The sequence below is a fragment of the Osmerus mordax genome, chromosome 3, assembly GCF_038355195.1.
Source record: "Osmerus mordax isolate fOsmMor3 chromosome 3, fOsmMor3.pri, whole genome shotgun sequence".
In the NCBI taxonomy this organism is placed as follows: Eukaryota; Metazoa; Chordata; class Actinopteri; order Osmeriformes; family Osmeridae; genus Osmerus; species Osmerus mordax.
This window is the reverse complement of record NC_090052.1, coordinates 23,733,512-23,758,382: the sequence shown is the minus strand read 5'-3', so window position 1 is coordinate 23,758,382 and position 24,871 is coordinate 23,733,512. Positions and strand designations below refer to the sequence as shown.

Here is a 24,871-nt window from a genome sequence, read left to right as displayed (position 1 = left end):
CATGTTAATCCATGGTAACCTGGTAACCATGGTACTTAAGTATAAAAAGTATACAATTATCATGGTATTTAAAGTATACTAGTAGTGTACTTATTGGGTGTGCTCATGCCTTCGGCTAGCACACCCACAACCAACCTTTCTTTAGGGTTAGACATTGAGATAATCTCTGAAACTTTAAGTCATTCGCATATTTGGATGCATTTTTATTGGTTACATTTACAATGCATTCACCCATTGCATAACAGTGCGTGCAATAGCATAGGTACTGTGCTTAAAACTATACCTCGTGCATGTTCTCTACCATAATACTAATTTAAAAAACAATTAAAAAAAACATTATCCAGTATATGCCAAAAAGAGGTCACAATGTAAAAAAAACATTAGGCACAATAGAGAAACCAATGATTAGAAAGGCATAGAAATAAGAAAAATACATATGTGGGGCATACATTTTTACACATTGAACTTTTTGATAACTCACAGTAAATGTAGTTAGACTGCATTAGATCAAAACAATATTGTATGGCTATTTATGGAGTGAAAAAGCGTTCCCTATATATTTTGAGCAGGCACCATCTTTATACAAATTTTACAGCACAGATTACAATAGCACATGCACACACTGCACATGCATGGTAGATTTTATACGAAAACACATCAGTCAGCAGCCACAACATGTGTTCAAACAAATATGTCTATGTTTTCTTACATTTCATAGTTCAAATGTGTAAAACATTTTTTGTTGCTTTTTGATCATTTGAATTTTCAGTGATTAGAATACAATAGATTTTCTATGATTTATATTTTTTTCCCATGGGATTCACTTTTAACACAGTGATATTTCCACTGAAAAGATGTTGAGTTTCAGAATGAAAATCACAATCCTTCAGTCGAAGAGGAAGCTTAGCTGCCTTTTTTTCAAGAAAAACAAGAAAAACATGGCCACTGATGTTCATTGTTCAGGGCAGAAAATATAGTCCAAGGCTTGTCTCTCTGCTGCAGCCACATTTGGGTGCCAGAAGTCGACGCTGAAAATGACCCGTTGTCCATCCTCTGCCACCCCTTCATGAAAAGCAAGAACGTTAAATAATTTCATAAGTTGCAATTTGATCTACAGCGCTACCTAGTGAGCCTTGTAAATTTGGATAATGTTCTCTGTATTTCAGAAAAGATATTATTGGGATGGCATGCCCTCTTTCAGTATTCAAAGACTGGGATGAAAATGTGAAATGAGTGAGCGGTGTAGCTCACTTACCATTGTGGGAAACAGTGTGAAGGAAAGAGTCATCTACCAGGAGGCAGTGCCCCTCTGACCAGCACTGAGGCTCACCGCCCACTACCAGCTCACACTGAGGTGGGGTCTGTAAACCTAAGAGGACATCAATAGATGTGGGAACAAGATGGCATGAGCTGTTCATCTTCTTTTTTTTTATTGGCTGGAGAAAAGATTTTGAGTAAGTAAGTAGATTCACTCAAAATATAAGTAGATTTTTCAAGAATTACAATTTCAACTTTAGTCATAACTACGGTGGCCCTGAAGTGCAAACCACAACCCCTAATATGAGTACATCCCTCAAATGAAAACACTTCCCCCAAATACGAGTCAACTCCCCCCAAATAGGATGACTTGCTCACCTCCCCCCAATACAAAGACACACTCCCCCAAATGGGAAACGACATTACATTAACTCAAAAACACATTACATTAACTCAAAACGGAAAGGGTTGGTACTACACTTCGTCGCTGAAAATTCAATAAAAACTAAGAACTTGCAGCCCAAGTACCCCCCCAAATCTTACTCTGTATCATAAATAAATAAGATATATTTAGGTACCGTATGGTTAATTATGCAGATTTTATCCTTTTATTGATTTTATGATTTTATAGACTTGATGTCAAGATTCTCACATCAGAATCTGATTGTCTGCTGAGGGCTGTGAAAACATGAATTGAGTAAGCAATAAACCCAAATATGATTATCTTCCTTTATGGATCAATGAACCAGACCCCCACCTAAATGACAGCGTAGACGGGTGTTGGTGGGGCCATATGATCCACTCAATGTAGCCCCAGGTCCTAAAAGCCAGAATCCAGCAGCCCCCAAAGAATTGCTGCTTATGAAGGTGCGAAGTGAGAGGAGAGTACGGTAGGTGGAGGGGCTGGAGCGGCAGTTGGCGGTCATACACACACCTGCATTGTAAAGGAGAAATGCTGCCTGGCCCTGAAAAAGAAAGCTCTGAAATAAATGGCTAGTTTTCAAAATGAATAAAGAAAGAAAGAAAATTACTAAATAAATAATTACATTTTTGGTAATGAAAACATAAAATTGCATATGGAAGTTGTAGTTAGTTTTTACCTTTGGTCCAAAACAAGTCCAACCAAGCTTTGGGTCAATTCCCCGTTGGTAGATAGCCTGGAACTCTGCCAGGATAACAGGGTAGTTGGCCTCCAGTATTTCAATGTCATGGCGATGGGCATCACGTGGAAAGTAGGGGATGCTTGGGACATCTGGAAGGAAGAAAAGATGAGGCCTCTGGATAGCGGAGCGGTCTTTTGACCTGACCTGATAGAAAGAAATGTTTTATGTATTAAACAGGAAGAAATGTACTAACATTTATCAGCTGTGCAATCATTGATTGTTGAATGTTGTCTCCACGGATTAAATTAAGGTATAACATGATGGTTGACTCCCTTGAGTGAGTGAGCTGGCCCCTTTTTGAACCTTTCCAAATATTTTCAACATTCCACAGTGCAAGTTATTTTTCCGAAACGGTAGCTAGCCAGCTTTGTTAGTTGCCGGGCTAAGTTACCGAGCATTATACTCGTAGCAATGCTTCTACCAATGCTAATGTTACTTGCCAAACTTCTAATTAATACATTCTGAGGCCATACTAAAGCAATTGTTGCTTAGTTTTTTGCCTACACGCTCAGGTTGCCACACTATATCGGCAACTGTCCTTACAGTCTGATACTTTTCCAAAAATATTATTTCAACATGACAACATCTCTTAACTCATAACATCTCGATTAACTCATAACATCTCGATTAACTCATAACATGTCTCTTAACTCATAATTCAAACATACATATAAGGTGCATATGAGGCAATATGTAGATGTATAGACATAAAACATACCTGCTCACGGAGGCCCTTGTGGATGCGCCCCATCCCAGCCCAGCTATAGCGCTTAGCATACTCTTGCAGTGCTGCATACAACTTCCTACCACTTGAAGAGGTCTGAGCTGGAAACAAGACTTGGCTTAAAACTGGTGTGAGGTAACCCTGCCCTTGTTCTTCTTCATCTCCTGTCTCCAATGCAATGCATGGAGTGCCCTGTTCACTGGACAACACTTTGGACGCTGCAATGTTCTCTGGTCTTGCACTACCTGTACGGGATAAAATTGATCGCATTGAACTGGACTTGAGCTTTCCTGTGTGTGCTCGGCCTGAGGCTGGAAGGTCAGAGCCAACCCGGTAACAGTACCATAGGAAGAGAAGGAGAAGAGTCCACAGGAGCCCATTCAGAGGTCGGACCCCTGATTCCGCATATGGAGTGAGGGGGAGCAAGTCCATTGACCAATGCATCCTTGGCAGGAAGTGCTCTGAAATGATGCAGTAACTAAAGGTGAGATGGACTGAAAAATAATGAATGAAAGAAGGGAAAGTGGTAATGATAATAATAATAATTCCACAGCCCCCACACAGTATACAATACATTTGTGTTTGAGTTAGGAACAATTGAACAGTATGGAACAAACTAGTGGAAAAATTGAGCTTGAGACAAGGCAGAGCATCTGGACTTCAGTTAAATGTATATACAGTAGAAGGGTATATATATCTACTGTAACATGTGGGTTTCCCCATATGATTTCCTTGTTGCTGTCACCTTGACATGGTAGTTTGCCTAAAGGCTGTTTTATTAATTATTGAAAGACTGAACTATGGTCCAACTGTATGTTTCAATATTAGTTTTTGGTCCGAATTCAAATGAGTGCATAATAAATCTATATTATTACAATGTTTTAATTTAGATTTCAGAAATAAATTATTGTTTTCTCACAGACTAAAATAAGATTCGATTTAATTTCTCTGTTTGCATCTTACAAACAGTTTGATGTTACCTACCTAGGTCTGAACCATTGCAAGCCAATATATAAACAAGTTGTTAATCTTAGCACTTTAAAATTGCCATTACACTGAGATGAAACATAAATAGGCTTATCAGTGAACATTTGCTAAAATTACAGTATTATATGTTTTAAATATGGTGCTAAACTTGTCTTATCATCATCAGTTTGACTTACCACGGCTGATTTATTTTCTGTATTTCACCCTGTTCCTGGTTGCACAGCTACAATTCTCTATGCTACATAATGTTCCGCATTCTACGTTCCCGCAAATCACCGATGAGTCCAGACTCTATACGGAAAATACCGAAGTAGCAAATAACACGGATATTATTGTGAACATTTCTGTATTAAATTTTAAATGTAATATTTTCTAACGAGCTTCAATACCACTTAATAGGTCACGAGCACCAAAGCACCAAGGAAAACAATTTCAGCCCTTAATGGTAGACAGAAGGGCTAATGGTTCAACTGCGTTGAGGTGGTGTGTGCTATAACTGAAACAACCACTATACGGCGCAGCTGATAAGCGTAACTCCATGCACAAATGCCCTCACATCCCATCGATAGCCAACGCGTCAAACCTAAAAGATAAAACCTGCAAGCTCTGTGCGTTCTACCACCTTGGTGGCCTTGCAAAGAATCAGAGAGGCAAACGAGAAGTATATCTGAGGAAGAAGACAGTGGGGTAGGATACCTTTTTACAATACTGGTTGGATATGTATTAATTTCAGTGGGACTGTGCATCTTAAAAACATATTGCACGCGTTTGCCGAGACAATTCTACACAATAGGGCCGGGATGAGAAGAACTGTCATAATTTTCGTTAGCAGCATCGGTAGCCTACTGGTATTTTTGATGGCAGCCTACTGTCATTTACGACCGAGAAAACGTTGGCTCTAAATATGTTTTGGAATCAAAAGAGGCATTCTTTATATGCGTCTATATTAACGTGAAGATCCGCTGGCTAAACCGAATTCCACTATTCTCCATGAAACGTTATTTTTGTTCAGCAATAAATGTTACAACAGATTGTGTATAGCTTTCAAATTACGCTAGCCAAATGTTTTAGTCGATGGCCATTGCCATGAAAATATGTTTACATTTCATGTCTGTCCGAGGAAAATGACAAGCATAATGTGTTGATTTGATAGATATTGTCAAGGTACGGAGGGGAACGCAGGACCCATGTGGGGCTGTAGACTATGTCGCTGTTGCGTCATACATTTAGACAAGCTGCATTTTTCATGTTTTTGACAGGTAACCCAAAAGGTATGTCCAAACTAGCTCCATGATTGCCGTAACTTGTAGGTCGGTGTAACATCACACAATCTATATAGGTCTATTGTAGGCCTCGGAAGGCCTTGAAAAGTAATTTGAATGATTCAACAATGATTCTGTTTTGGTAGTCCCATGTTATTCTATGAACTGTAGTTAACTCTAAGCATTTCGAGTAATTTCCTCGTCTAAGATGGTACTACAAGATCAAGGGATTGTCATGACATTATAAAAAATTGTTGAGTGAAATTGAGTTTTTCAGCAATGAAGTGAGCTTGGTTCTATTCTTCTTTCAGTCCACACTCAAATCAAACATAGACCTACAACTCATAACATTGTAAGTTATTGGCCTACGTAGGTCTATAACTTATGAAAAGCATTGGAACAAAGTTATTGTCTATAGGCCTACTGTAGCGAGAACATTTTGCAACCTTACAACCTGAATTGGATTGATCAATTTTCTTCTACACAAATGCTTTATTTATTTTTACAATTCCGCACATATTCTAAACCAAATGCCAAAATATGAATGCGCTCAAGTATGTAGCCTAACTACACCCCTGCACCCTGCATTCTGACGCATCAACCAACACACAATATAATATGATTTGTCACTTCCACTCAATAACCTTGGAAAAGTGTGGAATATTTAGTTGATTACATAACTATACAGTAATATGGTATACATATGTACATTTACATTTAGCAGACGCTCTTATCCAGAGCGACTTACAGTAAGTACAGGGACATTCTCCCCGAGGCAAGTAGGGTGAAGTGCCTTGCCCAAGGACACAACGTCAATTGACACGGCCGAGAATCGAACCTGCAACCTTCTGATTACTAGTCCAATTCCCTAACCGCTCAGCCACCTGACTCCCTGTTTATCAGACGCTTTTATCCAAAGCGACTTAGAAGAAAGTGCTTTACAAAACGTGCATAGGTCAACTATCATAAACAACGAGCTAGCCCCAAAGGCGGGTAGCCAAAACCTGAAGCATACATTGTGAAAAGCAAATAAGTGCCAATGGGTAGAACCAGAAGAGCATGTAGTTAAACAAATTACAATTAAACAACATGATCCTCGAAAGTGCTAGAGTGTACCTGCACTGTAAAAAAAAAAACAATCTGGCATCTGGGACGCCAGATTAAACCCATTAAATTACAGTAAAAATAAAAATAAAAATATGAACATCAATTAACCGTAAAATAATTGTAATTTTCCTGTACCAATTTTACAAGATATATTACATTACAAGCTGTTCTTTACCGGTAAATATTACTTTTATTAATTAAACTTCAATGTAAAAATACAGCATTTTCAAAAAATACAAATATTCAATAAAGACAAAGCAAGATATCACGATTTAACATGTTCATTCAAAACAAGTCGTGTGCACAACATACAGCATCCAGATGCTATAATCAGTGGCAGTTAGCCCCGCCTCTTTCTTCCTCACAGCATTTAAAGCTACAGACACAGAAACAGGGCGTCCTGAGGAAAGCTCATTGTGGGACCGCTCGTAGTGCCTGTAATTCTGCACCAAGGCTGAATTTCGGGAAAGAGACTACAGTATTAGGGGACCACTGAGGCCTATATAAAAGCATCCAAAAACAGCATGTTATGGGATCTTTAACTCTGTAGCTTTTCAGCTTGCCACGGGGTATTCTGGGAAACAGGAGCATTGCCGCTACACAACTATCTAATCAACTTTCCTTTGTCCTACTCTGGAGTCTTTACATTTATTAATTTAGCAGACACTTTTATCCAAAGCGACTTCCAAGATAGAGCTTTACTAAAAGTGCATTGGTCAATGATCATAAACAACGAGATAGCCCCAAAAAGGCTTTTGCAGGCTTTTGTAGTCTTGGATATTGACTGGTGCATGCTGGGATTGCATGACAACTACCCGAGCTCAGTTCACAATTCAAGGTTCCTATGTCTAAACCAAATAAGTTATTAAGAAGTTATTTGTCCGTGGGATGAAAGTAAATATCTGCAAAATAACTGTTCAAATAGCTAGTTTTGATAAAGTGAAATTATGTGTTTTAACAGAACATTTTGGTGAAAATTGTATTCATATTTGTAAAAAAAAAACTGAAATTTTAGTGTATTTTTAAGTAACATTTATTTAGCTGTAATTGTAATGTAAATATATAAATTTAAAATTTTCCATTGTCTTTCTATCTGTATTTCTTGTCATTCAGAAATACAGAAAAAAACACGTATAATTTACAGAAAAAGTACTGTGATTAATCTTTTTTTTTTTTTTTTACAGTGTATTTATATTGTATTCATTCTTTAAGAACCCCCTTTGTAACAAGCTGAACCCCCTTTGCAACAAGATATTCAAACAATGTTGTCACCGGCAGTATTTTAGATGGAATCGCGATTCAAACAGTACCAACCACTACCACCGAAAAATATGGTAGATCCCAATAGAACAATCCAATCGGGACCAAGACGAACATTTTGACACTGACGTTGTGTATGTAGTCCAAATATTGAGGGATCCTTAGGGGTGGGAAAATAATAATAATAAGATATATGTGAGAGAACAATGGTTGTGCTCGCCAAAGGCTTGAGCATACCCAATAATAATATTCACAGCTAGTACAAGTAGTTAAATCAGTTACAACTAAACAACAAGTGCAACAAGTCCCTCAATAAGTGTCATTGTGTTCCTGGAGAAAATAAACTAACATCTGATCAACCAAATCTTTCTTAAGTATCGTTGTACTCCCGGAACAAGTGCGTCTTAAGCCTTTTCTTGAAGGTTCATGTAGATGAATAGTCGCTCTGGATAAGAGCGTCTGCTAAATGACTAAATGTAAATGAATAATGGAACATGTTATGTAATCCATTTAAAATTAATTCTGTGTAAATGTAAAATGTTTGAATAAATTCACTAACCTAACCTTTTTCTTGCAATTGAAAAAGTCCCGTCAAGTTCTATTTGTAAATCTTTACTCTGGAGAGATCAAGGGATAACTCAATTGCTTGAGAGTTGAGAAATTATTAAGGGTACGGTACCAGTCATGTAATAAAGAGGATGTTATTAACAGTAAGATCTTACCACAACTGAAGCAGTCAACTATCCACTTATGCTGAAAGAATGTTGTTTTAGAGGTTTGAAATTGTGAGTATGATATTTTTAAGGACAGCTGACCCCTGTATCCATCCTTTTCATCATCCTCAACTGAGATTATGTGAAATAATATTTTTAGATTTAAGAATAATAATAAAATAAATGTTTATTGAAAAGGATGTTAAATCCTGCACTGTAAAATAAATGCTGCGTACCACTTAAAATTACACATACTATGAACACACCCTGGTCAGAATTACATTTCAGTTTCCTTCACAGATGGCGTTTTCTTTCATATTATCCACCTAGAAATTCTATAAACCCTATTAAAATTCAGTGTTCAGGTTTAATAATTCGGATTTGTTCCCATGTTTTTCAGGAAAACAAATGTGTTGCTTTATTACCTCTTCTTCTCCTCAGACTTTGCCATGATGTCCACACTGTTTGCTGTGACACTGTCAACAGTTTTTAATCTAATATCAGGTAACAACAACTGGACTTTGTGTATGAGTGCATAGATGTAAGTATGTTTTATGTTTGATACTAATGTATTTCTCTCTTTATGTCTAGGTGTGAGCTTGGGGACTGTGGAGCCTGAGTCTCCTCCCACACCCTCCCCTGGTCCTCATGCTCTGGGTGACTTGATACATGCAGCTCTACTGAGGAAGGAGTACCTAGGACATGCCCCTATGGATACAGGTAACAGCTTAACAGTAATTACTGGGGCATTGGGGTATGTACTTTAGGAGTGTTTGAAATGTACCTTTAAAATTAAATTGACAGTCTGTCAAGTGAAAAGTATGTATTTTTTTAAAGAGATATTTTCAGCACAATTGAACATAGATAGACACGGAATGTAGGGAAGAGAGAGAAGACATGCAGAAATGAGGCCCTAACGCAGTATCCTGGATTAGGGCCTCATGGTACCAGCCTGTACCCTGTGAGCTAAACCTACAAATATGGTTCCATCTAAAGGATCCAAACCTTCTTTTTTTGTTTTAGGTTGAATCTGTGACTCTAAGACTATAAACCAGGCTTTGCTAGTATGACTTGTGAGTGTGTATGCATACTTCTCATTTTTTGGCAGACACAACCACCAACCCCACTCAAGCAGTCCCTGCTATTGGGCAGACTGAGCCTGCATCCACAGTGATGTCACCAGGGGTGCTCACTACAGCTTTGGGGTCGACCAGCCTGTCAGGAGCAAGGAGCAGCCTGCCACTTACAGAGGAAGAGACTACTACCACTTTGATCACCACAACAACCATAACTACTGTGCACGTACCAGGTAAATGTTAGGTGTTATGGATATAAAAAGGGGCCAGGTGAATAAGAGAGATATACATATTTAATCACTGTGGAATCTGGATGGGAATAAACCTTGTGTGTGCGTAATGTGTCAGTAGAAACCTGTCAGTCCAACCAAGGGGGTTAGGGCTAGGGCAGCACCCAGTATGTAACAGTGCAAATTTTACACAACACTGATTAAAAAAGACATAAAATTGGGAATTATTACAATCAAAGCAAACATGAAGTGTGATATGAGTTATTCTGCCTGTGGGAGGGTTCCACTCACTGTGCGGGTCTGTTGTTCCATCCAGTCCCCCAGAGCAAGTGAAAAGTAAAGACTGGTTGTCTTTGGATCTTATTTATCTAAAAAAAATCATTTGAATCTCAATAAATAATCCACAAGATGTTCATCCCCATCCCACTCTCTAACCCTAACCCTGCATCCATGCCTCTCTGTGACCCACTTGCTCACATTGCCATTAATTGCCTCGTTAGCAATAGCAACACACTCTCCTTCATATCTATATACATTTTTGCTGTTAGCTTTACAATTCCTTCGGGATGCTACAAAAACGGACTTGTTGCATTGGCTAAAGTAGCTAGCTACTGTCAGCTATGTCTGTGACTGTTAGATGAATTTGTCTGTCAGAAGATGGGCCAAGGAATACACCACAATGTAAAAGAGTTGACTTGGTTTATTAGTCGAGGTGCTCGGATCACATCATCAGTTCATGACAAAATGATTAGCATGAGTGCAAACTCTGTCTCTCAAGACGTGCTTATATACATTAGCTGGACATGTTCAAACATAGAATGCACAGAATCGCTCCTTACTGGGTCTCAGAGATCAGTACATTTGACAGTAAAACAGACAAAACAGGTGAAGTCATCGTGACTCATGTAAGCTCCTATTTGTGCATGTTTGCTCCCTACTTTCCCCTAAGAGTCTAAGCCCCAGTGCGTTCCGTGTCTATATTTTGCTCAGTGAGGGGCCTCGCTGCATGACCTCTTGACCTCACGAAGACCCAAGCTTCATGTACATAGAAAATCTGCCTATCAGTGACATAATGTCACAGATTAGCATGAAAAACAAAGTACATTGAATTGATGTCAGAGATCCTGCCCTAAGGAGGACAGCAGGAGCCCATCCTCCTCTGCCCTCCACACCCAACATCGCCATCACCACTTCACAATCCTCTCCCAACATTGCCATCACCACTTCACAATCCTCTCCCCACTTGCCTGCCCTGCAGGTGTAAAAAAATAATTTTACTATAGGTTTTCCAAAAAACTCGAAACTCTACACACTAACCACAAAACCTTACACCAAACCAGCAAAACATTACACACACTTAGCAGTAGCTAACTAGCACAGACAGTCATTGGACATGCCTCACATTTTGTCATCTTGGTTGAGCGACAATGAGATTATGGTGCAGATCATGGACATTTTATCTATATTGTAAAATATCTTATAATTAAAGCCGACAGTCTGCACTTTGCTATCTTTGTATCCTTTCATGGAGAGACACATGGTTGATTACTTTTTTCTCCCTCTTTAGTTCAGTGCAATGCCAGTCTCTCGGGCATGGAAGGAATTGTGGAGTCTCCAGAATCCATGTCACCATTTTCCCCCCTAGAGTGCATCTACAGCATCACTGTATATCCAGGGTATGGAGTGGAGTTGCAGGTATGAGAAGGCTATTGTCATTACAGTATGTTGTTAACTATTTAGCAGCCTCACTTATTTTGTGTAATCCTTCAAAGACATTAACACCAACCAGTTGGAATAAAACATATATGTTGTTTAGTAAAAGGTATATGCAGGTTTTTTCTTCTTCCACATATGATTTTGAGGTTAATTGTTAATCGCACATTTTATTGGGTACAGATGGTGATCCAAATATAAGTGAAGATTGGAAAAAAAGTACATTAAAATGGAAGCTAAAATATAATACATTTTGATCTCCATTACACAGGTGAAGAAGGTCAGCCTTTCAAAGAAGGAGTCACTGACCATTTTTGGATATGGAGAATTGGGACCTGAGGTTTTAGCCAATGAAACGTTGATCAATGAGGGTCAAGTAATTCGCAGCTCAACCAATAAGGTGCAGATTCACTACCGTAGCCTGCGGCAGACCAATCATGGCATTTTCAGCCTCCAGTATCAAGGTAATCATCCCAAATTACAATTATTAAACAGAAAATGCTATGTACGAGGGGTTATGATATGTGTCAAACAATAAATACATTTTTGGTCCTGTCTCTTTCCATCTTCTGTCAATACATTTCTGACTCTCCACATATTCCAGCATTCCTCCTTTCATGCACGTTCCCTCTCTCTCCTGGGGGAGGGGGTGTAACAGTAACAGACATTCATCCGGGAGGTCAGGCACACTTTCATTGTGATCCAGGGTTTCAGGTCAGGGGTCACGAGGTAGCCACCTGCCTCAACACGACACGTCCGCATTGGAGTTTTCCTGAGCCACAGTGTGTGGGTCAGTAATGCTCTTTTAAATTGTTTTTATTGTTAATTAGAAGTAATATTATGGTGGCTTCTTTTTCAGTCCAGTTCCAACATGTTTTTAAAGGAATCCTGAGTAATTTTTCCTATGAAATCAAAATAATTTATTGTCTTATCGCAGAATGAAATTGGAAACAAATTGATTTAGCAACTTCAAAAACTGTGTCAAGCTTGTATCTGCCGGCACTCACAATGAATGCCCATAGAGATCAAATGTATGCAGTGACCCAGTGGCTGGTGTGCGTACTAGGTAGAAGTATATAGGAATGTCACAGTACTTAATCAAGCAGACATATACAGATAGCAGTGAAAGAAATGAAAAAAAAACATGTATTTCACAGATGTGTCCAAAATCTGATAATTGTTGTAGCTAGATTTAACTTCTTTCTCCTCCTTCTTCCTCCTCTTTTCTAGCTGTGTCATGTGGAGGGTGGATTCGAAATGCAACCATGGGACGAATTTTCTCGCCACCTCACCCATCTGCAAATAACCACAGTAACGGAAATAATCTGAGCTGCCACTGGTTACTAGAGGCCCGGGAAGGACATAGACTTCATCTCCACTTTGAAAGGGTTGCGCTGGATGAAGATGATGATAAGTAAGCTTTAATATTACTTGTATTGTTATTAGTATGTTATAAAATTATTTAATACTAGCGGTGGTATCTTGCTAGTGCTCTTTACTGCTGCCACAATGACACTGTCAAATGGCAGTCCTATCCTTAAAGAGATGTGCTAACCAATGCTAGAGAAACTTCCTTCGTGAGATATAAATCTGTCAGATTTTCCATAGCTAAGTTACATATTTTTCCCAATAAACCTTTTCCTTTTGGTAAAGCCATAGTTGAATTGGAGGGGAGGGCAGCAGCCAGCTAGCATTTAATTTTGATAGCAAAATAAGCTAATTAACAAATTAATTAGCCTAGCTACATTGTTTGTGGAATTTGAATTTAATTATATAAAAGATAGGAATCATCAAAACACGTTTTACTGTTTTGTATGTGAGTAAAAAAAATCAATCCTCAAAAGAAATGAAATTCTAAATGTATTATACTGGGTCAGATGGCTGAGCAGTTAGGGAATCGGGCTATTAATCATAAGGTTGCCGGTTTGATTTCCGGACATGCAAATTGACGTTGTGTCCTTGGGCAAGGCACTTCACCCTACTTGCCTCGGGGGGCATGTCCCTGTTCTTACTGTAAGTCGCTCTGGATAAGAGCGTCTGCTAAATGTAATGTATACCACGTCATACAGTACATCACAAAACACCTTGATGTGCATCGTTGAGTTAGGGTTGTGGTGGTCATTTGATTTTCCTTTCTTTTGAGGATTTTCACAAACCATGACTCACCAAATAACGTTTTGTTTACATTTTTATTATGAAAATAGCATAGACAATTAACTAGTTCACATTGACGCCCATGCCATCATCTCCTTTTATTAAGCCTAAATGGTTTAGCCTACTATTTGCAAAATAGTTGCAAACTATTAAAGTAATATCATTTGTTTCGTTCATGTGTGAATATGCAAAATGTATTTAGGCTATTAGTTTGTATTAATATGATATATTATATGTAATATGAGCAATTATGTTCATCCACTTTACAATACATATTCGCATTTTAGATTACAATTATTGTTCCCACTATGTAATGACATAAGAAGAATTATAGAAAATATATAAACTATAAGTATTTTGCTAGATATATCTTATTTAGGCTGCATAACCTTTATCTGAAGGGGCAAGGGAATCCTTGCGACATCTGCTGATAGAAAGGTGAATTGCAGCCTTGAAAGGCAGGGGAAAAAATGGCAGAATGCGCAGCTAAACCAAAACATGAGCAAAATAGCCTTAAATTAGCTTTCCCCGGTGTGATTTTGAAAATGTAAAAATACTGGGTGATAAAAAACACATATCTAGGAAAAGTTAAGAAATCAGGGCCCTGGAATTTGATTGAGTGCGAAGATGAAATTTTATTTCTCTTCACTGGGGTCAAATGACTGCTCAGCGCTGAACATAGTCTCACGACTTCTGGATAAATTGCGACAGCACAATAAAAATGTCTGTCCATTTTGCCAGTATTATTTGTCCTGTGACAGCTACACAATCTACACAATATTGGGCAAGTGGTAATACTGTTATGGCTGAACGGTGTATGTTTGTAATTTAACATTTCCTTCAGTGGAACTTAAGGGCTTAAGCCAGCCCCTAACTCAGATATATGCTTGTCAAATATTTTCTTAACTGTAGGGAAATTACATTGTTTCTCAACTCCAAAAAAACCCTACATATGCAATATAAATTACTCATATATTATTTATTGTATTCGTATACATTACACAATATTAACCATAGTATATTCTCCCCTCCCTTTGGATAAAAGCTTCTTGTTCTTACCCCCCCCCTCCCTCCTCCGTAAGGCTGATTGTGCGCAGCGGCAACAGCTCTACAGCTCCTCTGCTCTTTGATTCAGACCTGGATGATGTTCCAGAGCGAGGGATTGTGAGTGAGGGCTCTATGCTCTACCTGGAGCTCACAGCAGACTCCTCTGCCATACCACTGCTTCTGGCTCTGCGCTATGAAGGTGAGCATAAAGAACTCACAATGTTCCCGTTATACCTCCATAAGTCACTTCCCTCTCTTTCTAAAACATCTATCAACAACAGCATCAAGTCAATCTGGTTCATCTATAAACAGATTTGTTTTTCCTAGAATGCACTAAAATATGTGTCTCTTCTCCATCAGCTTTTGACAGTGAACACTGTTATGAGCCCTACTTGCCTCATGGAAATTTCAGTAGCAGTGACATCACCTTTCAGCTGGGTACAACTGTAACCTTCTCCTGCTCTTCGGGATTTGTCATGGAACAGGGCTCTGGGATCATTGAGTGTGTTGACCCCAGTGACCCCCACTGGAATGAGAGTGAGCCTGTGTGTAGAGGTAAGAGCTAAGGCTGAAATATATAATATATATTCCACAGTAATTGAATGACTTCAGATTATGTGGGTAATGAGGTTAGACCAGTTGAGAAACACTGGTTTCTATCATTCACCCTGCAATACACTGTTGCTGAATGACTGAATGTCTTTACTCTTAAAACTATCTCCTTTTCTCTGTTCTGTTTCATACTACTCCTATTAATTATTTTATTGTTTTACCCTGTTTCTCTCCTTGCCTCCTTCTTTCTCTTTCTTTAATTGTTCCATTTCCATCTACATCTCCCTATTATCTTCTATTACCCCCAAATTGTCATTTCCTGTGTCTCTCTCTTTCATTTGTGTCTAAGCTCTATGTGGGGGGGAGCTGACTGACCCCACAGGCACTGTCCTTTCTCCCGACTGGCCTCAGAGCTATTCTAAAGGGCACGACTGTGTGTGGCAGATCCATGGAAGTGAGGAAAAGCGCATTGAACTGGATGTGCAGATGTGAGTTTAGCCTGGCTTGGTTTAAGTGATTGTCAATTCCTGCAAGATATCTAGTTATTGTATAACTATATAGGATGCTACTTGTTTAAAAATGCACTGGAAAGGGAGGAACAATGCTATTGGATCATATCTTCTATTACTCAAAGGTAAAGAGGGAGGAATCAATACAAAATCACTGAAGTTAGTTATTGGTGGTTTGTTTTCATAATGTGTAATAAAATGTCTTGAGAATAAATTATTGTGTTATATTCACCTCTTAGTGCAGCTATTGTAACTGTCAACAGTTTCTGCAATAGCAAAGGTAAGAGATACTTAATATAATTCCTGATTCTGGTTTTCTTTCTGCTTCTTGAAGCTTAAATATTCGTCACAAGGATGTCCTCACCATTTTTGATGGACATGACCTCATGTCCCATGTGATTGGTCAGTACCTGGGGTCCAAAGAGCGTTTCCAGGTTGTCTCAGGAGGCTCAGAAGTCACTATTCAGTTCCAGAGTGACCCTGACGATTCCACATTTATTTTAAGTCAAGGATTCCTTATTCACTACCGTGGTATGTATTTTGATACGTTTTTCTTTTTACCTGAATAAAAATGTTATATATCCATAGACAATATCAAATTGTTCAGATTCTGACTGTGGTAATTTGCTGATGTTAAGTGTGAAATTAGTTGAGTAATAGTAGTTAAAATTCAACTTACTGTTTGGTTCCTCTGCCTTGGCAATAAAAAAGATGCCATTAGTACATTTTGAAATTCCAATCTATTCAGTTTCAAGTGCATATGTAGCCGACACACTCTGTCTAAGTGATGGTGTGGTTGTGTTGTGTTCTGGCACAATTATAAGTGCTGAGGACACTACCAATTCTACTTCTGGGTTTAGCCGTTTTCACAAACAGATTGACATCAAGTTTAGGCTGTGGCATTGAAGACAGCAACCCACCACACAATCTTGAGTTTAAATACATTATTTAATGTGACCACTTACTGTACATTCAAGTTTTGAATTGCTTAAATGTATGATGCTGCTAGTACACCACGATACTTGCTGAGCAACAGTCTTACTAGCATGTTGTAGATACACGTCGCATCAATGCATCGTTGTGATGTTGGGCTAGCACTGAGGTCCCTTGGTGCACACAAGGCACTTTTTGCCACAAAAACTTAATTCAAGCCTAAACCGTGAAATGTCACGTAAATCCCAATATAAGCAACACAATCGCTACCAAGACAAACCTTTTGACACCAGCGTTGTCTATGTAGTCCAAATATTGACGGATCCTTAGGGGTGGGAAAATAATAATAATAAATATATATGAGAGAGTACAATGGTTGTGCTTGCCGAAGGCTTGAGCACACCCAACTAAATCATAACCTCATAACTGACTCAGGTAATTTACAGTTAGCGCTAGCATAATTGTAAAATGTTCATAAATTCCGCATAGGTGCACAACTTTAACAGTTTTTAAAATATACTTTAACACTAATACAATACAATTTATATTTTATATTTTAATTTAAAAGTATAGGCAACAATTTTACACATTCTAAACTTTGTTTTTGGAACTTTTATATTTTAATGCTATAGAGTGACAAAGACCTAACTTTTTACTACCTTCTCGTTCATATAGAACTAGCGATGAACAGGCACATACGCGCAACACTGACAACTCTCATAAACCTAAATAGCATATGAACATCCCAAAATGGATGAATGACACTGGGGTGAAATGGTGACAATTCATTCTGAGAACTTATTACAGTTTATTGAATGGAATAACTATATAAAATGTTATTCTGGTCATTTATTGTAATCATGTAATCCTGCACTGAAGTTATGAACATATCATCTGAACACCTCAATTTTGACATTATCCTTTAAAAAAGTGAAAATGCCTTTCAACAATTGCAATCCATATTTTCATTCATTTTCAGAAGTTGAGCCCAACGACACCTGTCCCATTCTCCCTCAAATTGAATTTGGATGGATTAGCTCCTCCCACACGTCTCCTGTCAGGGGCAGTGTGTTGACATATCAGTGTCAGCCTGGGTATGATATCAGTGGCTCTGACATCATCACTTGCCAATGGGACCTTTCCTGGAGCAACAGTCCACCTACCTGTGTTAAAGGTGAGATGGAGGTATTGCTTATGGTTGACTTTAGTTTGCACTGTAACTGTATAATAGTTCTGTATTATTATTCAGTTTTTATAGAAAACTAGTTGGAAGAATTGTTTGAAGAAAACGTAACAAGAAAGGTTTCCTTTTACAGTTTCCATTAAGTCTCCAAGTTTCTTTCATAAAAAAGTATTTGTTTTCAAGTCCCTGTATCTTTTGAGCATGTTTTTCAGTCAGTTTTATAAAACTTTAAGAAAGAACACCTAAGACATATGCTACAGTATTGGGAAAGATGAGGCAGAGGGTCTCCACGTACGACGGGTGGAGTGCATTATAAACAAAACGAACAAACCCCATCATAGCCAAGATCTCTCGTGGAAGGGATGGTACAAAATTTGTAACAGAAAACTGTATTTGTTAGACAGCACCCAGAAAGTCTGATAAGGACAAGACACAAAGACTGATCTTAAATATGCAATTCAAGTCATTGACATGTAAACAGAAAACAAACTTTGTCTTTGATAGTGATAATGCCACTTCAGTTGAACTTTTTGAGTTGTACAATAGTTGTCACAAAATTGCCAAAGCAGGTTGTGGGAGTGACAGAGAAGCAGTGTGAAGAGGTGTTCTTGAATACGTAGAATTACTGGTGTTTTGTCTTCATAATTGTTTATCCTATTTGCATTTATGTCACTACGAAACATTTACTACCATAAACATGTTTAAAACATATTAATTTAGCTGTCCAGACAATAAAGGTCCCATGACCTGAAAATTTCACTTTAGGAGGTTATTTAACATTAATATGAGTTCCCCGAGCCTGCCTTTGGTCCCCCAGTGGCTAGAAATTCAGATAGGTGTAAACCAAGCCCTGGGTATTCTTCTCCGCCTACGCTCCGATTTGAAAATGTTCCTCTAATGTCGTTATAGGGTTACCTCCCCTTTGCCCGACCAGAGAATTTGGCCCGCCTTTGAGAAAATGAGCTACGACCATGCTAGCGCGATATTGGTTTTTCCTCGAGAGACATCATGGCTTGCAAACGACCGAATCATGGCAGTTAGCCCCGCCTCTCTCCTCCTCATAGCATTTAAAGCTACAGACACAGAAATGGCATGTCCTAAGGAAAGCTCATTGTGGGACTGCTTTTAGTGGCTGTAATTCGGCACCATGGCTGAATTTCGGGAAATAGACTTCAGATACAGTATTAGGGGACCACTAAGGCCTATATACAGCATGCCATGGGTTAGGGTTAAGATTTTTAGGTCGTTATGACCCTACATTTCAAAAATTTTAATTATTTCCTTCATGGTGAATTAATTAAAATTCACTATTTAGTCATTGCCTATCCATCCTTATTACTTATAGGGAGTCAGGTGGCTGAGCAGTGAGGGAGTCGGGCTAGTAATTCGAAGGTTGCCAGTTCGATTCCCGGTCATGCCAACTGACGTTGTGTCCTTGGGCAAGGCACTTCACCCTACTTGCCTCGGGGGAATGTCCCTGTACTTACTGTAAGTCGCTCTGGATAAGAGTGACTGCTAAATGTAAATGTAAATACAACTGTAAATATTTATTAGAAATGTCCATTTGTCCTGTTATGATGGATAAGAACATTGTGTACCCTAAGACTTATAAACAAATAATTTTAAACAATCATCTGTTTTGAAAATGCCTATTAATCCCCAGGTGCATGTAGCTTTCAGCTATAAAGGGTTAAACTGTCATGTCTGGAAATGCTTAGGTCTTGATTTTTCCATAATGTACATTTCCACAATGCTAACACTTTTCCAAACTAGTTTCACACCCACTGTAATAACATCCAAGCCCTATCTTGTGTACCTCAGGTAGCTAATAACAGAATGTTTGGCAAATGCTTCTGTTGTTATCTCTGTTGCTAGGCGCTAATCTCACACCGTGCAGCCTCCCTACGTGTTTATTTTACAAAATCCTAATCTTTTATGGATCAGTTGGTTATTCCACCCATATTTTATATGCAGTCTAATTGACTCATCTAACAATGTTATGCTTTGATTGTTTTTTATTATTGTACAAAGACAATCCATAGTTAATATTAAGCTGAGATGTCTGCACATATTTATTAATTTCAGTTCAGCAGTGTCCGGATCCAGGGGAGGTTGTAAATGGAGCCCGTTCTGTACGGCCGGAAGCTGGTTTTGCAGTAGGAACTGTGGTGCGCTTCTCCTGTAACCAAGGTTATCAACTAGAGGGTCCTGGGCAGATTACTTGCCATGGGAGAGACACTGGCACTCCCAAATGGAGCGACCGCAGTCCAAAATGTGTCTGTGAGTCACAATACTAACGTGTCTGTATTTTTGTACCCAGTATCTTATTGGTCCTCCAACAATGAAAGGAGTCATCCCTAACTCCCCTCACCATTCTCTCTTTCAATCTTAAACAGTGAAGTATGACCCATGTCCAAACCCGGGCGTCCCTGACAATGGTTACCAGACTTTGTACAAGCATAGCTACCAGGCTGGAGAAACTCTACGGTTCTTCTGCTATGAGGGCTATGAACTGATTGGGGAGGTCATCATCAACTGTGTTCCAGGCCACCCCTCTCAGTGGAATAGCCCACCACCCTTCTGCAAAGGTAAAAACTATCTTGGATCTGTTTAGTCACAGTAAATTACCATACGTTAAACCAGACAATGTCCTATGTAACAATTTGGAAAAACACAAGGTTCTATTGAGCAGCCTGTAAAGGAAATGTTTAATTTAAAATAATAAACAAAATGAAAATATAATATTCATCTCTGTTTCAGTGGCATATGAGGAGCTACTGGATGATCATAAATTGGAAGGTAGTACTCTTGTAAAATGTGTTTAATAAATATCCCTCTATACAGTTACGGATTGATGAGATCTCATTTCATAGAAAGTGGCTTATCTTTACGTTTTCTTCTATTTTGACTTTTTCCAGTTTCCCAGTCATTTGAGCCGTCCCACCAGATCCTAAGTGAGAACATAGCCTTGGCCATTGTCCTGCCTATTGTCCTAGTCATTCTGCTGATTGGAGGAATTTATATGTATTACACAAAGTAAGTACACTTTTCTACTCTTTACACCCAAGAGGAAATATTATTTTACATAAATTAAATCCACTATATAGAAGGTGAAGAAAAAATTCTCAGTGATTGTATAGTAATTTAAGACCTACTGTTTTATAAAAACGTGTAGATTACAAACTAGAACTAATCCTGTTGTACAGATCTGTGGGACACATTTTAAATGTTTACTACGATTGAAGACTGATACAATTAATACGTTTTTTTCTTCTTCAAAGAACATGTAAAATAAAATAAAAAATCTTCAAGTGGACACTGTGCTCCCCCCCCCTAAACATTTAACTTTTTAATGAGTGAGTTCCAAATATTTCCAACAGTCCCCACAGCGCAAGTTATTTTTTCTGAAAAGGTAGCAAGCTAGCTTAGTTAGCTGCCAGGCTAAGTTATCTTGTATTATACTCGTAGCAATGCTACTACCATGCTAGTGTTACTTTCTAGCCTTCTGATAAGAATATTATGAAGCCATACTAAAGGGTCTGTTGGAAAATAATCAATTGGAATGTTCAAATCAGATATTTGTTACGCTTTGGGACCCACATTCAAACAATCATATATTTGTGATTAAAACCTCATTAAAAGGTTGTGACATACTGTACATACCATAGACCCAGGGGTAATAATAATGTGTGTAGGTTTAAAAAGTAACAATTAAACAAAAAGGTTTGCTGTGTGCATTCAGTGTATTTCCAGGCCCTGCTGTTTGAACACCGACAGCCTGTCTGTGTGCTTGCCTGTCTGTGTGCTTGCCTGTCTGTGTGCTTGCCTGTCTGAATGTCTTCTGATTTTTACCCTTTGTAATGTGTGAAACTACATTATTCAATACATTATTTAGATACATTGTAAAAAGTGTACTACTTTACTACACTCTACCCCAGCCAGGTGCAAATTGGTGGTTAGTTTGCAGAAATGGATTTGGCTGTATTGTTTTAAACCCCCAATAAGGTTGTGGGTCCATCAGACCCGTAAATATTGGGTGAGTATCAAAAATATGGACGCCACACCACTTCTAACTAAAACACCACTAAATTAGGTCTCAGATAGACTGGCATTGTAGATTTATCGATCATTTGCTAAATATGTTTTTTCATGGATGATTTATTTCTCTATTATGTATGTCTGTGGCATGGTGTGGTTGAAAATGCATTCAGGGTCTTGAGTGGGTCCCCTCCTTTCTGTCTTAGTATAGCTCTATACTTTGTGCACAGTTTCCACCTCTCTTCTTATTTGTAACACCAACAAAACACCTGTCAATATTTTCAGGCCACATGAAGTGAGGTTAACGGCTTCATAAACCAACCAAGATATTCTAGGTGTACAGAATACACGTCTGACTCAGAAAGGGTAGATATTCTAGGTGTACAGAGTACACGTCTGACTCAGAAAGGGTAGATATTCTAGGTGTACAGAGTACACGTCTGACTCAGAAAGGGTAGATATTCTAGGTGTACAGAGTACACGTGTTACTCAGAAAGAGTACAGCTGGTTACAATGTCTGAAAAAGTTGTCAATAGGGACCACATGACTTAATCCTCAACTGAAAACATCTTCCTATGGCAATTATAAGAGAGTAGTTCATTGTATTATTAGTTATTATTTGGGGGAGACAAGCAAGGTTGTATTATTTCTAAATAAATACTATAAACATTAGTTTACTGTTTGTGTATGTACATCATGAATTGTGGATGTTAAATGTTTAATAGCAATGAATAGTTATGCTTTTGTCTGGATATACTCGTCTCTTCATGAGTAGTGTCAGTGATGAGTAGTGAGTCATGAAGAGGCTGTAATTCTGTCTGTTTTTCTTTATTTTGATCTATGTCTCTCATTCCCTCTTCTTCTCAGTGTATGTAGACTACAGTGGAAGCCTCTGTTCTGGAAGTCTCTCTCACACACACACTCATACAGTCCAATTACAGTGGAGTCTGATTTCAACAACCCTCTATATGAGGCAGGGGTAAGTGTAACAATGTCAAAAACATTTACTATACAGGTATACTTATCCAAAAGATAAGTTTTGACATCTGTTAATTAGATAGAATGTATTAAATAATAACAAAGTAATAGATGTAGATTGAAGCAAATCAGCAAATCAGTAATTGTTTATTAACATATTTCAACATTCTAAATAAACTGTTTTGTTTTACTGTTTGTTTCCCAGGATACACGAGAATATGAAGTGTCTATTTAATATGGAAATGTAAAAAAGAAAAACTGGGAGACATGGCTTCTTTTTATCCCTTCATCTCAAGCCTGCCCTCTAACCCTAACCCAAGCCTGCCCTCTAACCCTAACCCAAGCCTGCCCTCTAACCCTAACCCAAGCCTGCCCTCTAACCCTAACCCAAGCCTGCCCTCTAACCCTAACCCTCTCCATGTCCTACCTGTTCTTTACAAGTGTAAAACTTTAACTGTGAATCATTTCCCTCCATCCCTCCAATCTCCCCATCTCGCTTTGTATTGATGGTCTGAGCTTGCGTTTTAACATTTATGTACTTTACGGCTGTCCTTCAGTGTTGTGCTCATATTCACATACCAACTTCGTCTCACATTAGGACTGGTGCCTTACAACAAGTAAGATGAGAGAGAGAGAGGCAGAGACAGAGAGAGGGAGACGGAAAGAAAAAGAATGAAAAAGAATGAAAATTGCATCAAAAGAGAGTTGAGGGTGAATAACACATTGTTAGAATTGATATAATTGTATAGAGGCAATTAGAAATCTACATATATACGGTTTACACATTATTCAGTTCTGGTACTTTACGTACATCTTTAGTGTGATGAAGGTTATACTGAAATTTAAAAAAATAAAAACGAGACAGAGAGGAATGCAGACACATACACACTGCCATCATTTCACCACACGCACAACCCCAGACACAATTGCGCACACACAAAACCCCCAAAAATATTGAATGTAAATACTTGGTTAAATATTGAGGCTGACTATATAAAGTATGTAGACTATTCAGTGCCAAAATGTAACATTGCATCATGTAATGTATCTAAATGTTTCTCTTGTTGCCATAGTATTTCCTTCATGAAATGTAAATTATGTGTAAAGCCAGCAATACAGATTGTTCTTTGCTGTTTCAAATTGTATTTTCACCTGTTTTTGACTGATGTGAAGAAAAGGTGAAGGCCTGAATGTCATCGCGCTATAGCACGCAATGATTGTATATTTTACTGCTTGTACTGAATCATGTTTTATGATTATGGTAAGTGAAAAGTATCATTGTTATTGATGCAGGTTTGGTGTTGTACATGCACTGTGTTGATGAAAATAGCTATATTGGCTGCTTGCTGTAATGCAGAATAAAAATAAAAGCTTTTTAATTTCTTACAGTTTATTGTTTGAGCAGTAAACTTGCGAGTCCTAGGGACTGTTGCATTGTACATTTATTCTGCTCTTATTACTATTTATTATATATACGGTATAATGTAGAAAATGTATTATTTATTTGAGAGAGAAAATTAACATAAAATAAAGTATTTGTTGAATGGTTTCATGAGGTTGTGTCCTGATTCATGCAAACAAATCATGAATTTATAACATTTACAATTGTTTTTGAACATCAGACATCAAAAACATCAGAAAGTTAACTGCCAGTAGAACAGAGCCCGGCCTAAAGTTGCAGAATTCCGCGAATCTTCTGCCTTGGAAACTTTTCATGGGAATTTGGGGGAATTAACCCTAACAAAATTAGATCTGGATGACAATTGAAAAACATCTCTAGGTCTTTAGATTGAGAGCATTTGAAACTAGAGAGGGTACAATTTCTGGGGAAATTGTAGGGTGTGCTTGCTTGCGTCGGTTGCAGGTGGGTCCATCCCATTAAGTTTTTCCCTTCTAGTGATATTTTCAAGCATTTAGCCTAGCTAGGCTACTCATATTGCATAATTCATTAAGAACCCCCTTTGAAACAAGCTATTGTAACAACA

General features: G+C 38.2%; 2 protein-coding genes across 2 annotated transcripts; one reads left to right on the top strand and one right to left on the bottom strand.

Moving 5' to 3' along the window:
* Positions 1–236: 236 nt before the first annotated feature.
* On the bottom strand, positions 237–4,375 carry asphd1 (aspartate beta-hydroxylase domain containing 1). The gene is made up of 6 exons (XM_067233258.1): positions 4,308–4,375; positions 3,139–3,605; positions 2,358–2,564; positions 2,015–2,222; positions 1,256–1,369; positions 237–1,062 (listed from the first exon to the last, which is right to left on the bottom strand). Exons 2-6 carry the CDS (start codon positions 3,586–3,588, stop codon positions 953–955), a joined length of 1,089 nt encoding a protein of 362 aa, XP_067089359.1. The 5' UTR covers positions 3,589–3,605; positions 4,308–4,375; the 3' UTR covers positions 237–952.
* Positions 4,376–4,689: 314 nt separating this feature from the next.
* On the top strand, positions 4,690–24,435 carry sez6l2 (seizure related 6 homolog (mouse)-like 2). The gene is made up of 19 exons (XM_067232628.1): positions 4,690–4,818; positions 8,915–8,977; positions 9,065–9,193; positions 9,582–9,782; positions 11,347–11,474; positions 11,764–11,956; positions 12,097–12,282; positions 12,723–12,906; positions 14,729–14,892; positions 15,054–15,248; positions 15,595–15,733; positions 16,089–16,285; positions 17,667–17,861; positions 19,956–20,150; positions 20,267–20,458; positions 20,631–20,669; positions 20,789–20,906; positions 22,776–22,887; positions 23,092–24,435. The coding sequence occupies exons 2-19, from the start codon at positions 8,923–8,925 to the stop codon at positions 23,119–23,121; spliced, it is 2,652 nt and encodes an 883-aa protein (XP_067088729.1). The 5' UTR covers positions 4,690–4,818; positions 8,915–8,922; the 3' UTR covers positions 23,122–24,435.
* Positions 24,436–24,871: the final 436 nt, after the last annotated feature.

Excerpts from the sequence above, each read along its gene's own strand:
- asphd1 (XM_067233258.1), bottom strand. The coding sequence starts at position 3,588 with ATGCATTGGTCAATGGACTTGCTCCCCCTCACTCCATATGCGGAATCA. Across the intron at positions 2,223-2,357 it reads GGACTTGTTTTGGACCAAAG|GGCCAGGCAGCATTTCTCCT; the intron begins GTAAAAACTAAC and ends TTTCTTTTTCAG. Across the intron at positions 1,370-2,014 it reads CCGTCTACGCTGTCATTTAG|GTTTACAGACCCCACCTCAG; the intron begins GTGGGGGTCTGG and ends ATGTCCTCTTAG.
- sez6l2 (XM_067232628.1), top strand. The coding sequence starts at position 8,923 with ATGATGTCCACACTGTTTGCTGTGACACTGTCAACAGTTTTTAATCTA. Across the intron at positions 14,893-15,053 it reads TCTGGCTCTGCGCTATGAAG|CTTTTGACAGTGAACACTGT; the intron begins GTGAGCATAAAG and ends CTTCTCCATCAG. Across the intron at positions 16,286-17,666 it reads ATTCCTTATTCACTACCGTG|AAGTTGAGCCCAACGACACC; the intron begins GTATGTATTTTG and ends ATTCATTTTCAG.